The sequence below is a fragment of the Rhinoraja longicauda genome, chromosome 14 (genome assembly GCF_053455715.1).
Source record: "Rhinoraja longicauda isolate Sanriku21f chromosome 14, sRhiLon1.1, whole genome shotgun sequence".
NCBI lineage: Eukaryota > Metazoa > Chordata > Chondrichthyes > Rajiformes > Arhynchobatidae > Rhinoraja > Rhinoraja longicauda.
In genome coordinates, this window is record NC_135966.1 from 49,817,844 (window position 1) to 49,835,767 (window position 17,924).

Consider the following 17,924-nt stretch of genomic DNA (forward strand, 5'->3'; position numbering starts at 1 on the left):
CAGGACTTACGTTCTGAAGTACTCCAGCATTTTGTGTTTATTTTTGTCATCCAGCATCTGCAGTTCCTTGTGCATCTCGGGACTTACATGGGTTTTCTCAGGAACGGAGTAGGTTGTGAGGAGACCTAATAGAGCTGTTTTAAAATCCACGAATAATATAAATAGAGGAATTAAACGGAAACAGTTCCCATTTGTGAAGTAGCCAAATACCAGACACAGAGTGAAGCTGATAGGCAAAAGAACCAGTGGTCAAGTGCGGAAAACGTTTTTTACACAGCGCTTACTACTGATCTGGAATTCACTAACTTGGGTAGCAGTGAAGGTAAATTTAACTGTTGTGTTCACAAAGGAGCTGGACAATTATCTGAAGGACATGTTTGCAATTCTCTCAAGAGAAAGTGGGGAGGGGGAATGGAGAGGTTCATTGCTGCATTGGTCTCACAAAGTGCGAGTGTACACTCTATGGGCTCCTTTTGAAGTGATTATATTTTGGTTTTAGGAGAATTCTTTCCCCCCTCTAAAACTTTGTTTAATGTAATTGTAATTGTAATGGATTTTTATTAGCCAAGTATGAAGACAAAACAAGTATGTAAATCATACGGGGAATTTGATTTGCCATACAGTCATACCAAGTGGTAAACCACAACACGTATCAAATTCTACAGGTGGATGGGTCAGGGGAAAAGGTTGACTAGACGCGTGGGCAGCTTACACCCCAGCGGTATGAATATTGACCTCTCTAACTTCAAGTAACCCTTGCTTTCCCTCTCTCTCCATCCCCTCCCTCATCCTCGTTCTCCAACTAATTTGACTGGCCTCCTGATAGGATTTTACTTTGGATGCCTTGTTGTCACCTTAGTCCAAGTGAATCTTGTAAAAGTTCATCAAGACTTACTTCTTTTGATAGAGTCATGGAGTCACACAGCATGGAAACAGGTCCTTTGGCCCAACATGCCCATGCTGACCAACAATGCCCCATCTACACTTGTCCCCCTGTCAGCATTTGGCCCATATCCCTCTAAACCTATCCCATCCAAGTACCTGTCCAAATGTTTTTTCAACGTTGTGATTGTATCTACTTCACCTACCTCCTCAGGCAGCTCATTTCATGTACCTGCCACCCTTTGTGTAAAAAAAAAGTTGCTCTTCAACTTCCTATTATTTATTTTCCCCTCGCCTTAAACCGATTTCTTCTGGCTCTTGATTCCCCTATTCTGGGTTGAAGTCTCTGTGCATTTACTCAATCTATTCCTCTCATGATCTTATACACCTCTATAAGATCATTCCTCGTCCTCCTGCACTCCAAGGAATAAAGTCCTAGCCTGCACAACCTCTCCCTGTAGCTCAGGCCCTCGAGTCCTGGCAACATCCTCATAAATCCTCTCTGCACCCTTGCCAGCTTGACATCTTTCCTATAACAGGGTGACCAAAACTGAAACAATACTCTAAATGTGGCCCCACCAGTGTCTTGTACAACTGTAACATGACCTCCCAACAACTATACTGAATACTCTGACAGGTGAAGGCCAATGTGCCGAAAGCCTTCTTGACCCCCTAACTACCTGTGACATAACTTTCAAGGGACATTGTACCTGCACTCCTGGAGCCCTCTGCTCTACACCTTCCTCAGAGCCTGGCAGGACCCCAAGACGCTTGCAATGAAGGTGAGCATACCTTGTGTTTCCCTGATTGCATGTTATACTTGCATATTTACTGTCTGTATTTTCTAAATCAGGATGCACATTCATATTTAGTAATAATTCATCATCAGATGACTGCACGTTTACGCAAAAATAATCCACCTGCAAATGCACAACTCAGTCTGAAGAAGGGTCTCGACCCGTTATTTCTATCCTGAGATGCTGCCTGTCCCATTGAGTTACTCCAGTATTTTGTGTCTATCTTCGGTGTAAACCAGCATTTGCAGTTCCTTCCCACACACATACCTGGTCACTCTAGTCCATCACACCTCAGAGCTCTCCTAACAAAATTCTCTGTCAAATACTATCCCTGAAAAATGTTCACCTCGCCCACCAGACGTTTATATATGCAGCAGTTTTCCACAACACGTTGGCACATCTTTTAGCTTAGTCATAGTATCAGCTGCAACAGATGCGATGCACCTTCACCAACATTCTTCTGTCCTTTTAGACAATCCGACAATCGGTGCAGGAGGAGGCCATTCAGCCCTTCGAGCCAGCACCACCATTCAATGTGATCATGGCTGATCATTCTCAATCAGTACCCCGTTCCTGCCTTCTCCCCATACCCCCTGACTCCGCTATCCTTAAGAGCTCTATCTAGCTCTCTCTTGAATGCATTCAGAGAATTGGCCTCCACGGCAGAGAATTCCACAGATTCACAACTCTCTGATTGAAAAAGTTTTTCCTCATCTCCGTTCTAAATAGCCTACCCCTTATTCTTAAACTGTGGCCCCTGGTTCTGGACTCCCCCAACATTGGGAACATGTTTCCTGCCTCTAACGTGTCCAACCCCTTAATAATCTTATATGTTTCGATAAGATCCCCTCTCATCCTTCTAAATTCCAGTGTATACAAGCCTAGTCGCTCCAGTCTTTCAACATTTGATAGTCCCGCCATTCCGGGAATTAACCTAGTAAACCTACGCTGCACGCCCTCAATAGCAAGAATATCCTTCCTCAAATTTGGCGATCAAAACTGCACACGGTACTCCAAGTGCGGTCTCACTAAGGCCCTGTACAACTGCAGAAGGACCTCTTTGCTCCTATACTCAACTCCTCTTGTTATGAAGGCCAACATTCCATTGGCTTTCTTCACTGCCTGCTGTACCTGCATGCTTCCTTTCAGTGACTGATGCACTAGGACACCCAGATCTCGTTGTACGTCCCCTGTTCCTAACTTGACAGCATTCAGATAATATTCTGCCTTCTTATTCTTACCACCAAAGTGGATAACCTTTTACAGGAAAGGTGGTTCCAAACATAGCCAGTTCCAGAGGACTAGGGATAGCCCTTGTTATGTGCACAGGCTGAATTAATGTTGGAGGGGTTGTTAACATCACGTGATCATCCAAAGCAATGGGGACCACTGATAAAAATGGAGAAGGCTTTGTGGAAGATGCCAATATCCTATTAGAAACATAGACAATAGGTGCAGAAGGAGGCCTTTTGGCCCTTCAAGCCAGCACCGCCATTCATTGTGATCATGGCTGATTATCCACAATCAGTAACCCGTGCCTGCCTTCTCCCCATATCCCTTGATTCCACTAGCCCCAAGAGCTCTATCTAACTCTCTTTTAAATTCATCCAGTGAATTGGCCTCCACTGCCTTCTGTGGCAGAGAATTCCACAAATTCACAACTCTGGGTGAAAAAGGTTTTTTCTCACCTCAGTTTTAAATGGCCTCCCCTTTATTCTAAGACTGTGGCCCCTGGTTCTGGTCTCTCTCAACATTGGGAACATTTTTCCTGCATCTAGCTTGTCCAGTCCTTTTACACAGTCCTTTTATAATTTTATACGTTTCTATAAGATCCCCTCTCATCCTTCTAAATTCCAGTGAATACAAGCCTAGTCTTTCCAATTTTTGCTCATATGACAGTCCCGCCATCCCAGGGATTAACCTCGTGAACCTACGCTGCACTGCCTCAATATCAACGTTATCCTTCCTCAAATATGTTTCCATGTTTCGAGTCAAGCAAAGTCCGATATACAGACACATATAGATGCTTGAGACATCATCCATCCTGCCTGAGCACCTTAGGTAAATGGAATAAGAAATGAGAGATAGAAACAAAAAGCTGGAGTAACTCAGCGGGTCAGACAGCACCTCTGAAGACAAAGAATAGGTGACATTTTGTCTCGAGACCCTTTTTCAGACTGAACTGGTTTAATAAAAATAGAATTAGAAATGGTTGGAATGCATTTCAAGAGTCAAGACTGTTTAATTGCCATATGCCCTGGGGCTGGAACAATAAAAATCTTATTTGCTTCAGATTTGCAGGTACATTAAATGCAGCAACACCACAAATACATCTATCATAATTATGTTTGTAGATGGATTTAGTTATGCTTGGGGACTAGTGATTAGTGATATCCTAAGGACCGTTGGGACTGCAGCCCTTAATTATTTTTACCAGTGAATTTAATGTAAATGTATATGATTTGCAAGTTTGCCAATGATACTAAGACATGCTAGAGAGATGGCAGAGCAGAGATGATGCCTGGTAGACACAAAACGCTGGAGTAACTCAGCGGGACAGGCAACACCTCTGGAGGGAAGGAATGGGTGACGTTTTGGGTCGAGACCCTTCTTCAGAGGTAGTTTAGGCTTGTGGCTGACAAACCGATAGTTAATATCAATACTGGTAGGGCTCTGAATGTGCTTCAGGTGAATGCTGATCGTTGGTACAACCTTCGAAGGTATCACAAAAAGCTGGAGTAACTCAGCGTGTCAGGCAGTGTCTCAGGAGAGAAGGAATGGGTGACGTTTCGGGTCGAGATCCTTCTTCAGTCGATTTGTACCAGCATCTGCAGTTATTTTCACACACATTGGTACAACTTTCGGGAGCAAGCAGAAAAACGGACAGAGAAACAAACAATAGACAATAGACAATAGGTGCAGGAGGAGGCCATTCGGCACCGAGCCGGCACCGCCATTCTATGTGATCACGACTGATCATTCTCAATTAGTACCCCGTTCCTGCCTTCTCCCCATACCCCCTGACTCTGCTATCCTTAAGAGCTCTATCTAGCTCTCTCTTGAATGCATTCAGAGAATTGGCCTCCACTGCCTTCTGAGGCAGAGAATTCCACAGATTCACAACTCTCTGACTGAAAATGTTTTTCCTCATCTCCGTTCTAAATGGCCTACCCCTTACTGATCACAACTTTGTAATAATCAGACATTTTAATCCTCTTGAGCAGAGCTGTGAGGCATCAGGATTTTGAACTGTGTTTATAGGACAATTAACTCCAAGACAAGGCTTCATGCAACCCCTATTAAAAACCCTGCATAAATTGAACATCTCTCTCCCTCCCTTTCTGCTTTCAGGAGAACAATCGCTGCTCTAATCATCCCACAGAACAGAAAGCTTGCTCCCTGGTAAATAAAACATTGTGGATATACATTGACAACGTGGAAATGAACAAGTCCTAAGCAAACAGTCTTGCTCTTGTGCGAGAGTGGAATCAAGACTGTAAAGCCCACAGCTTGTGTGGGATTCCTGCATTTTTTTATAACGTTGTTGAGAGATCAGTACTTTTAAAACAGTGACATTAAAAGCCCACAGAATGTTTAGTTTGGGTATTACACCAAAATGTAAAAGAAGGCTTGACATTCGGCTTCCTTAATTAACCTAGGTTTTCCAATCTGAAATTCCTGACCGACTTTGTAATCGCACTGGCATATCTCTCTATGCTGGGGTGGCACAGTGGCACAGCGGTAGAGTTGCTGCCTTACACCGTTTGCAGCGCCAGAGACCCGGGTTCCATCCTGACCAATGGTGATTGTGTACCTACAGTGTGGATAAGGCAAGTTCAGCTCAGAGCAGGAGTGGGAGCCTTGAAAAGCAAGTCCATGGGCAGATAGACACAAAATTCTGGAGTAACTCAGCAGGACAGGCAGCATCTCTGGAGAGAAGGAATGGGTGACATTTCGGGTCGAGACCCTTTTGCAGACTGTAGTTTCTTTCTTACACAAGTCCATGGACAGGTTTGGAACAAGTTAATTTGAGTTCGGAACAGTAGCAGGAGCCTTGAAAAGTGACATGTTGTCTGAAACAGACATAGGTTTCAGTCAAGCAATTGCCAGTGCATGTCTTCTCCATTGCACAAATGTACACTGCAAGCATGCTGTTGCACATGAGACTGACAAAGTGTGAATAAATCACCTGACCCAAGTTACCTGGTACACTCAGATCTTAAAGGTACAGTTACCATTTTATACACGACACTGCTTTCCCCTGACATAATAAAGGAACTTGAAAATTTTCCACACATGTACAATTTTCTTTTTCGTTGTCTAACTGTTCAATTTTCAACTCCATTGGTCATTCTTTTGAATTCAAGGCAATGTGATAAAACCTCTAAAATGTCTAAAATGTATATTACTCATGAGCATGATCTCATGTATTACATCAATTAAACTTTAAAAAACATTCAAATGCACTTTGTTCACTTTTCCAAATATAATCTAACGATTGGTTTGCGCACTCTTTCTGACCTCCTGACTGGTTTAGGGGGAGAGTCAGGTTGTGGATCATTTGCCGTTGTCTCCACTTTTTTCGGAGAATCTCATCCTACATCTGAAGGTGGACTTGGAATGATATCAAAGTCTGACGAATCTGCTTCTTTGTCTAAGCTTTGTTCTTGAACTAGTTCATCCCTTGCTGGGATCGTATGCTTTGTGTGCACACTTCCCACACGCCCTCCAATGTCTACCAAGCACCACACACACTGCAACTACTGTTCCCACCTCCCCTCTGTTTGCTTTGTGAGGGGGTGCTGAGAACGTGAATCTGATCGTGTGTATTGAACCTGCGTTCTTCATGATTTCCACCATTATGACGTTTCTGATCAGATTGTTTGCATTCTGCCTTGGGTGGCAGGTTAAGCAGAACCAAACTCAGTCTAGCCCTGAGCGTTCTTTGCATGAGAAGTTCAGCTGGGATATACTCTGTGGTAGATTGTGGAGTAGTGTGGTATTTCAGTAAGAAATTACTAGCTGCTGTGACATACTGAATTTCAAATTCCTTTCCAGAACGTGGGTCTTCAGAGCTTCATTCCTGACTGCCATTTTGGCTGCGTTGTTAGATGCCGGATGGCAAGTAGGGATTAAGGTATGCCTGATACTGTTTAGCTGCATGAACATTTGGAACAGTACAGCAGGAAATTGGGGGCCGTTGTCAGAGACCTTCAGGTAAGCTGTAATAAGCAAAGATAGACTGCAATGCATCTATTGTTCTTTCTGTTGTTGTTTTTGCACCTCCATGCATCGCCTCACTCCACTGAATGACTATCTACTAAAACAAGAAAATTATTATTCCCTTGCTCAAAAAATTCCACACGAACTCTACGAAAAGGTCTACTTCTGCAGTTCTGAGAGGTGCTATGTTTGCTTGCCATTTCTTCTATCTCCATGTCTAGTCCTGCCCAGTACATGTAACCTTTGGCTTCATTCCGTCAGTACCTGCATGTTCACTCTGAACTCTGTATGTAATCTTTGCCTCAAAGGATTGGGTGCTACTACTCTGTGATCCCATTTGATACATCCTTGCTCACATGACAATTCTCCATTGTTGTCTATCGTGATAAGGTTTTAGACAATAGACAATAGACAATAGGTGCAGGAGGAGGCCATTCGGCCCTTCGAGCCAGCACCACCATTCAATGTGATCATGGCTGATCATTCTCAATCAGTACTCCGTTCCTGCCTTCTCCCCATACCCCCTGACTCCGCTATCCTTTAGAGCTCTATCTAGCTCTCTCTTGAATGCATTCAGAGAATTGGTCTCCACTGCCTTCTGAGGCAGAGAATTCCACAGATTCACAACTCTCTGACTGAAAAAGTTTTTCCTCATCTCTGTTCTAAATGGCCTACCCCTTATTCTTAAACTGTGGCCCCTGGTTCTGGACTCCCCCATCATTGGGAACATGTTTCCTGCCTCTAACGTGTCCAACCCCTTAATAATCGTATACGTTTCGATAAGATCCCCTCTCATCCTTCTAAATTCCAGTGTATACAAGCCTACTAGGTTAATTCCCGGAATGGCGGGACTGTCGTATGTTGAAAGGCTGGAGCGATTGGGCTTGTATACACTGGAATTTAGAAGGATGAGGGGGGATCTTATTGAAACATATAAGATAATTAGGGCATTGGACACATTAGAGGCAGGAAACATGTTCCCAATGTTGGGGGAGTCCAGAACAAGGGGCCACAGTTTAAGAATAAGGGGTAGGCCATTTAGAACGGAGATGAGGAAGAACTTTTTCAGTCAGAGAGTGGTGAAGGTGTGGAATTCTCTGCCTCAGAAGGCAGTGGAGGCCAGTTCGTTGGATGCTTTCAAGAGAGAGCTGGATAGAGCTCTTAAGGATAGCGGAGTGAGGGGGTATGGGGAGAAGGCAGGAACGGGGTACTGATTGAGAGTGATCAGCCATGATCGCATTGAATGGCGGTGCTGGCTAGAAGGGCTGAATGGCCTACTCCTGCACCTATTGTCTATTGTCTATTGTCTAGTCGCTCCAGTCTGTCAACATATGACAGTCCCGCCATTCCGGGAATTAACCTACGCTGCACGCCCTCAATAGTAAGAATATCCTTCCTTAAATTTGGAGACCAAAACCGCACACAGTACTCCAGGTTTTAGTTCATCAGTACATGGTTTTGTTCCTGACCGTCCACACAAATTTTCTTTTGTTCATACACTTGTTTTAGCACTGTGTCCTTTTGAGTTTTAGCAGCAATTTCTGCTGCTGTGACTGGAAAGCCATTGCCCACTACCTCTGTGACATAGATAGCACCTTCAGTGCCCACATCTGACTCTTCATCAGGCTAACACGACAATGCTTCAGCGATAGCACTTTCTTTTAAGCTGCGATACCCAATGCTATAGTCATACTGTGACTGGAGAACTGCCCAGCGCTGCATCCTACAGACTGCCATTGCAGGTATCGCTGACTGAAAATAGCGAGAAGTGGCTGATAATCTGTAATCAGGGCGAACTTCCTACCCAACAGATACTGATGACATTTCTTGAATCCAAAGATGATACCAAGGGTTTATTTCTCGGTTTGTGCATAATTACACTCACTTCTTTTCAGTCCCACTATTCATAGTGCAGATGCAGACCAGCTCAAGTCCCTCTCTGTTTGAATGTTCTTCCAGGTTGAGAACCCCATGCGTTTGGTTTAGTCAAGTCTTTTGTTTTGCTTTGTCCTGTGATGGTGTTCTACATGCTGATGCAATATGGCCTTTCTTTTGTGTAAGGAAGAACTGCAGATGCCGGTTTAAACCTGAAGGCAGACACAGAATGCTAAGGTACCTCAGCGGGACAGGCAGCATCTCTGGAGAGAAGAAATGGGTGGAGGTGATGGCCTTCCTTTTGTTAGTTGCGGCATGTTGAGTCCATGAACAGGCGCTAGTTTGCTTTGTGCCGGCCTTGCATCGATAGCAGAGTCTGTGCTTCTCCAGGACTTTGCTGTGGAGGCCTGTTCCCTGCCTTGTCACGTTTGTGTTGCATACACTGCAGGGCCAATTTCAATTAAAAGAGTGGTCTTTTTGCATTCTCCGATGGCCTTGTTTTGTACCCTTACCCGTGCTTGATCACTATCCTCCATTTCCTCAGCCTCAATAATGTTATTTTCACAAAAAAAACATTTCCATTCGCTCACAGCACGAGGTAAAGATTTTGCGGCTCTTGTCGAAAGTCCCTCATCCTCTTCACATCCTCATCCTCATTCTGCACTCTGATATTTTTCTCTTTGCACTACTTGTTGTATTCCTGTAATGGCTTGATTGCATTTGTGTGTGGTATGATTTATGACTGGATAGCACGCAGAGATTTTCACTATATCTCAATAGTAAACCAATACCAATGATGATGATGTACCTACAGTGTGGATAAGGCAAGTTCAGTTCAGAGTGGCAGTGGGGGCCTTGAAAAGCAAGTCCATGGAAAGGTTGGGAACAAGTTCATTTGAGTTCAGGGCAGTAGCAGCAGCCTTGAAAAGTGTAAGGTATTACGGTAGTGACATGTTGACAAAAACAGACATGGGTTTCAGTCAAGCAATTGCCAATGTCTTTATTGCAAAGAAGTACACTGTACATGCTCACTGATAAGGTATCAATGCATCACACAAGGGACTGATAAGTTATCAATGCATCACCTGACTCATATCGCACCATCTCGTACACTCAGTTCCCAAAGGTACAGGTGCCATTCTCCACACTACAAAGAGCAAGCCGTTGACAGCCTTGGAGCAAGTTAATCTCAGGTTGGAGCAGGAGTGGGAGTCTTGACAAGCATGATTGGTTGGAGCGGCCGATCTGGCTAATTGACCAGCTAATAAATAAGGAGGCAAGGTGGGGCGAAGCAGCCTGCTGGGGGCGGCCAGGTTTGGAGAGAGGCTAGGCTGAGTTGAAGTGTGGAAGGCAAGTGTGAGTCATTGGTGCAGGAGTCTTTGGTGAGGAAGCTGAGGCAAGGATGCTAGAACATAGGTGACCAAGAGGATAAGGTAAAGTCACCTTTTGGTTGTGAGCCTTGTGATTTTTGGTTTGGTTCAGTGCGGTGGTGATAGCAGGTGGATTGGCACAATGCTCCTCCTGCAGGATGTGGGAATGCAGGGAATCTGTTGGTGTCCCTGATGGTCATGATAGAAGGTTGAATGGGCAGAGTAGGCAGGAGCATGCCAGGGAATGAGGAACAACTGCTGCATTGAATTGTACTCACTGTTAATGAGAGAGGTCTGTCGGACAAGGCAGATGACCAAGGGCGTGTATAGGTATGTTCCTCAGCGGGACAGGCAGCATCTCTGGAGAGAAGGAATGGGCGACGTTTCGGGTCGAGACCATTCTGTATATTATTGGTTATGGTTGGTGATCAGGTATGGGATGTATATGGTTGGTGATCAGATATCATCTACTGTTAAACAATTGCTCAATATCAAAAATTATCCCCTACCGAGGACAAGCATAATGAAAACAACCTAGCACCTAGAACACTCAGCAAAAAAAGAAGTCCGTTTTCAAACAACAGTACTGACTTCACCAGAGCAGGCGATGTGAGCGACAAAGCAAAAGCTGGGGGAGGATTGACTAAGACCAGGCACTGCATTGTGTTGAAGTTACAGAGGCTGTGTCTGCAATGGGCAGTACAAACAGTTGATTGAGATTGCCCCACTCTAGGACATGCTCTCCCTTGCATGCTGGAGTGTGCCCATCATACAAACTGTGTCTCCATTGTGACTTCTTCTCACATTTCAGAAGCCTTCCTTTGTGAGTGGTGAGGAGCGGGTGGTGTGATTTTCATACTGCACTGTGCTATGCACACCCACAAGCTCTAACAATCCCTTACGGTGCTCAGCTATCTGCACCATTGAAGTGGACAGTCTCCAAAAGCATCTTTTGCAGGTTAGGAATTCTCACCGGTTTGTCTTTGCATTGTATTAGCTGGAAAGAAAAAAAAAATCTTTAAAGGAATGTAACTGGAAAATAATGCGAATATGATGCGTGACAACCTTTGGGCAACAATGGAGCATGTGATTGGTTTCGGAAGAGTTAATGATATCTCTTAATGTCTGGTTAACTGGGAAAGAAATTAATTCAAACATGTCTTGATGAAAAAGTAAGAACAATTTCATGGTTTCCGTTCAATGTAGCCTTTTATAGAAAATTATGATTGAACTAACAAAGATGCCTTCGAGTCTGGGTTGGCTGTTTAACATTGTAAATGTCAATTCGCCATGCATATTTCTTATTACAAAGCCACTTTGAAAATGAATATATTATGTGGAATTTTTATATAGTTTTTTAACATGAAAGGAGTTGCTCGGTTATTGTGGTCTTTAAGTTTATAATCAGTTGATCTGTAGGCGAGGAGAGGGCCATTTCACCTCTTGTGTGTCTGTTTTGGGACAAGTGTTCAATTTCACATCGCTCCATCATTGCCCTGTTTATACACAGTGTGGGGTTGCCATCTGTTGCACCATTTCAAAGGAGCAAGGATTCAACTGTAAGTACTATTTAGATTTGTTTGAGGCAGTGTTCTTGTTAACTTAATTTAAAGCTTTTTTTAAAATGTAACGCTATAGTCAGTAATCTTGTTTACTGTGTGCAAGTTTAATTCTTGTACTGAAACTAAATCTAACTTCAACCACTCATCAAGATTTTGTGTGAGTTCACAATAGCTGTAGTTTGCCTTGCTGAGTTTAGTGGATGTTTTCAGTGAGCGCACAGAAGCCCTTCATTTAGAAAGTGCCCGTTGAGACCTCTGGATGCCCAAAGAACTTTATAACTAATTGAATAGGTTTGCTTTTGATTTACAATCGCTGGTGAGAGAGGGAAACAAGTGTTTGCTGAGGTTAACAAATGTATACACATTTGGGTTGCGGGAATGTAATAGCAATCAGAGAATTGGATTTTTGTTATTTTAGTTGAGTGCTAAACATTACGCAGGGCTCCAAGAAGAACTTGTGTGATGTCAGGGACAATCTAAAAATTGGGGTAGGAATGATTGTGACCAGAAGGATTGAAGAAGACCTCGGATAACGTTGTGATATGATACAAGAGAACTTTATCCCAGCAGGGGAATTGATCTGCCAACAGTCACAAAACACAAGATACATGAAACATGAAATTAAACGAGTGGAAAGGATTGGGCATGTGCAAAGATTGGGGAAGGGAGTCAGAAATAACCATTTCTGCAGAAGGCAGGACCTAACATTATTGCTGTCCTGCTGGGACACACTCAAATATCAGAATAGATTACATGTATTTTCTCGATTAGGAAGGGTGTCAAAAGTTACAGGGAGAAGGCAGGAGAATGAGGTTGAGAGAGAAAAATAGATCAGCCACGATTGAATGGTGGAGTGGACTCGATGGGCTGAATGACCTAATTCTGCTCCTCTGTCTTATGCTCTTATATCAAGGTATGTAGAGTGTGGATCTGCACTCACAAGCTCTCGATTGCTAATGAAACACAGTTAAGGTGGATGTAATACAAACGAGACAGACAAAAGACCTGAACTCAGAACTTTGTTTTACCAGGAAAGTATTGGGATGTTGCAAATTGTATCAGCTCTCCTGGGCTGAGGTGAGTGGGTTTCAGCTCAGGATTATCATTCAATATGTTGGCAGCACGTTTGTGACCGGCACATTGGCACGGCTGGTAGAACTGCTGCCTCACAGTGCCAGAGGCTAGGTGCTCTCTGTGCGGAGTTTGCAAGTTCTCCCTGTGACTGCATGAATTTCTTCCGGGTGGCCTCTGTAAAAAGAACTGCCCCTAATACATAGGGAGTGGATGAGAAAATATTTTCTTCTCAGTTTCCTGAGTATCTTTTGAGAATTCTGGATAGGATTATCAAGGCATTGGCCCCATCCTTTTGCTGTCAAATTTGTAAATGTAGTTCTTGAGCTAATTTGCTATCCAATTTACATTTTTGAGGTACCAAAGATCTACTAAGATGACCGAGACCTTGCATTTGGAAAAAATAAGGTTTGCCTTAATTGACAAACTAGATCTATTTTTTAAAATATGGTCTCCATTTATTGAATTTTTAAAAAAGTAAATGGGTTTGTCACAAAACTAAAATTTAAAACTAAAGTTAAAACTTGAGTTTAGGGTTGGATGTACAACTATACTCACTAACTCCCGGATCTATCCCCATAATCTTTATGTTTGTAATTCTCTTTTTTCTTTGCTTTCTCTCTATTAGTTTATAGTCTTTTTTTTTTCAGTCTCTTTTCATCTTTATTTTATCTTTAAAAAATTTAAATTGAAGCTATGTAAGAACTCTATAACCAGTTTGTCGTTTATTATTATTTGTACATATGCTTTAAAAAATTTTAAAAAATTTAAAAAAATTTAAAAATCTACTATCAACATCTGGATGTCACGAAGCTTTGATAATACCTCCTTAAAAATGTTTTTTGATTGGGCTACAAAATACATAATCTTAAATCCGAATATCAGTTCAGTTCAGTTTAGTTTATTGACACGTGTACTGAGGTACAGTGAAAAGCTTTTGTTGTGTGTTATCCAGTCAGCGGGAAGACAATACATGATTACAATCGATCCATTCACAGTGTGCAGGGAAGAACGTGAATAACGTTTAGTGCAATATAAAGCCAGCAAAGTCCGATCAAAGATAGTCCGAGGGTCACCAACGAGGTAGATAGTAGTTTAGGATTGCTCTCAAGTTGTGGTAGGTTGGTTCAGTTGCATGCTATCAGCTGGGAATAAACTGTCCCTAAATTTGGAGGTGTGCGTTTTCACACTTGTATATTTTTTTGCCCGATGGGAGAGGGGAGAAGAGGGAGTGGTCAGGGTGAGACCCGTCCTTGATTATGCTGCTTGCCTTGCCGAGGCAGCGTGAGGTATAAATGGAGTCAAGTATTTTAAAAAGAAAAGTGCAACTCTTGCCATAGGAATGGAATTGGTGTGAATTTTCATCAATTTATAATCAATTTTCAAAAAGGCAAGACACTATTGTTGGGATCAAAGTCCAGCTCTGGAAAGTGAAAGCGTGGCAGAAATGGTGTTACAAGAGAATGCAAATGCTGTAATCTGAAGTTAAAAAAACAAACTGCTGGAGGAACACACCGACCAGCGATCCCCGCACACTAACGCTATTCTACACTCACACGAGAGACAATTTACAATTATACCAAGCCAATTAACCTACAAACCTGTATGCCTTTGGAGTGTGGGAGGAAACCGGAGATCCTGGCGAAAACCCACGTGGTCACGGGGCGAACGTACAAACTCCATACAGACAGCACTCATGGTCAGAATCAAACTGTTAGGCAGCAACTCCACCGCTACGCCACCTAGCAGTTCCAGCAGTTTGTTTCTTGCAAGGCCGAGATTGTGACATCAACGAGTCAAAATTAGATGTTCATCTTGGAGAACAAAAAATTGCTTGGCAGGTCTGGAAAAATACAGAATGCCCTCACAGCTGAATGTCCAGCTATACATCGAGTGTGGTTGTTTGGAACGAGGTACTAAAATGATCGACCTGTTTGAGTAGTTGCAAATACTGAGGCAGAGAAGAGGATGTAACGTGAGAAGAGCACAAGGTAGATTTTATTTCATAAATTTCAACTCTCTTGTCGGGGACTGTTATTATTTCAGCACTGCAGTTCCATATCTGTAATTTTTGCACAGAGGCAAAGGACAGGAATGAGAGTGCAAGTACAATGAGAGTTCAGTGCTCAGTTTGACAGATGTGGGGGCTTGTGCTGCAGCCATTGCGAAACATGTCTTAAATCATCTCTTTGTTGACTGTGGCTCATTGTCCATTGTACAGGTATCAATGTGTCTGATTGTGCCCAGCTGCTGTGTGTACATCTCCTATTGAGGCTGAGATCGACACAATGAGCACGTCACGCTTCACCCTGGCACTTATAGCCACGTGCCTTATCCAGGGTAAGTGTCCATTGACAACTAGGTATATTCTTAAGAGATCACAGGATGCAATGCTAAGAAGGTGGTCCTTTGAACTGTTATGTCTCTGCTGTTTCTTTGAATGGTGCACTTCTTATTTTCAGTGATAATTAGGTGTGCATTGAATTGCATTTTGAAGCTTATTTCTGTTACCTTTTGGGATTAAAAATTCAACTCAACATTCCCTCTGATTCTTTGTCCAATGATGCTAAGATCTTGCTCTCCAATGACTGGTCAGCTGGCAAGATTTACACTTTATTTGATGTGAGGATTATCTGCCTGGAATGCATTTATCTAAAAGTGCATTAGGATGGAACCTATTAGTTTTAAAACAGGAATTGGATATACACTTGAAATTATACACACTTTTACCCAGTCAAAGCCTTTCATAACGATACTGACTTCTGCTAAATCATGCCTTAACTTTCTAACTTAACTACTCTAAGAAGAACAATCCTTGATTTTACCTTCTGGATAAAAATTTCCCTTTGTGCAAATATTTTCAACATCCCTTCTCCCATCCCATTTCTTCTGATGGTTACAGAATGATGGGTGATGATTGCAGTCATCTCCTTCGTCAGTCTTTGTGTGTGAGCTCACATGGATCCAATGTGAGGTGAGTGGTTCCTGGACAGTTGACAAGCTGGGCCACAATCTGTGTGCAGGCACTTTCCAATCTCTTGGCACTACCATCGCAGCACTGTGTGTGTGGCGAACTAGGACCAGACTGAGAGATCCCTATGGTCCTGACAACCACTTAGAGGAGCTTCAGTGGAGTTTCTCTGTGCATCAGGAAGATAAAAAGAGGACTGGAACAAAGAATGCAATGTTGTTCCCTGCACGTTATAGCATGTGGACATAGCCCCTAAGAACAGGGCAGACTATACAATCAGTGTATAAAATCATGAGAGGAATAGATCAGGTGGATGCATAGAGTCTCTTGACCAGAATAGGCGAATCGAGGACAAGAGGGCAGAGGTTTAAGGTGAAGGGGAAAAGATTTAATAGGAATCTGAAGGGTACCTTTTTCACACAAAAGGTGGTGGGGGTATGGAACAAGCTGCCAGAGGAGGTAGTTAACGCATGGACTATCCCAACATTTAAGAAACAGTTAGAGAAGCACATGATTTAGACAGGTTTGGAGGGATATGGGCCAAACGCGGGCAAGTGGGACTAGTGTAGCTGGGACATGTTGGCCAGTGTGGGAAATTTGGGCCGAAGGGCCTGTTTCCACGCTGTATCACTCTGTGACTCTCTGACTCCATGAGGCTATTGAAGGAAGGAGTGTTCCTGCCTAAGGAACTATAACCTGAGGTGACCCAATGCTTTACAAAGTGCTGGAGAAATTCAGTAGGTCATGCAGCATCTGTGGAGAGAATGGGCAGACAATGTTTGAGTCTTGTCCCTTTTTCAGACTCAAGAAGGGTCCCAACTCAAAACATTGTCTATACATACCCTCCATAGATGCTGCCTGACTGAGTTTCACCAGCACTTTGTGCTTTCTTTAAAGGAGAATGTTGGGAGAAAAGGTTAAAAATATTTATTTATTTTCTCCAAATTTTTACTTTTAATTCATTGTTTATGTTTGTAATTATCCATTGAGCAGAATACTTTATGTTCATTTTTTTTATCAGTTCTTTATGTTTAGTTTGTCCATTCTTTCCCGCCTTGTATGCATTTATAATGATGTCAAACTAATCTGGATGGTATGTTTGTTCAGACCTTTTGTGAGATTTTAATTTGGTCCCAGATGAACAACTCTTCATGGCATAATGTGAAATAACAGCATGGGCAACAATTGTGCCAAATTACGCAATGTTTCACAGGGATAAGAAGGGACAATTTGCGTCTCAACAGCAACTTCCATAACCTCACTTTGCATGGATGGTGTGTGTAGATGAAATTAGTTTAGTTTAGTTCAGAGATACATCACGGAAACAGGTCCTTCGGCCCACTGAGTCTTCACCAAACAGTGATCCCTGCTCAATAACGCAATCCTACACACACGAGGGACAGACTATGTAATGTGTAGACTGAAGAAGGGTCTTGATGCCAAAACGTCACCCATTCCTTCTATCCAGAGATGCTGCCTGTCCCGCTGAATTACTCCAGTTTTTATGTGTCTGTCTTCACGGACAATTTACACCTATACCAAGCCAATTTACCTACATACCTGTACGTCTTTGGAGTGTGGGAGGAAACCGAAGATCTTGTAGAAAACCCAAGCTGTCATGGGAAGAACATACAAACTCCATACAGACAGCACCCGTAGTCGGGATGGAACCCGGGTCTCCGGCGCTGCAAGCGCTGTAAGGCAGCAACTCTACCGCTGAGCCACCACAGCCTATGTCTGTTGATATCACAGATCAGGGGGGTCTTCTATTAACATAGACCAGTGCGATGAGATAACACAAGAGCAATAGATCATTCTAAACCTGTTCAACTCTTTTCAACATTCATTAAAGAGTCAAGAGTGAAGAGTTTGTAGAGTCCAGAGTGTTTGATTGTCATGTGTCCCTGACAGAACAATGAAATTCTTACTTGCAGCAGCACAACAGAATATGTAAACATAGTGCACTGTAAAGAGTTTAATAAACCAGAAAAAAGTTCAGTGTGTGTACATGTACACATACTCACATATACATAAACATATACACGGATATATATATATACATACACACACACACACACACACACACACACACACACACGCACGCGCACACACGCACGCACGCACACACACACACACACACACACACACACACACACACACACACACACACACA

General features: G+C 42.9%; 1 protein-coding gene across 6 annotated transcripts in view; it reads left to right on the forward strand.

The window, feature by feature from the left end:
- The first annotated feature begins 10,862 nt into the window (after nucleotides 1-10,862).
- Nucleotides 10,863-17,924, forward strand: part of LOC144600254 (B-cell receptor CD22-like) — a 50,850-nt gene continuing 43,788 nt past the window's right edge. For 2 of the 6 annotated variants that reach the window (XM_078411820.1, XM_078411821.1), the window contains exons 1-2: nucleotides 10,863-11,105; nucleotides 15,002-15,120. In XM_078411820.1, coding sequence (XP_078267946.1) covers nucleotides 15,069-15,120 — 52 coding nt within the window. In that variant the 5' untranslated portion in view covers nucleotides 10,863-11,105; nucleotides 15,002-15,068. The other 4 variants (XM_078411817.1, XM_078411818.1, XM_078411816.1 and 1 more) reach the window with 4 other exon arrangements.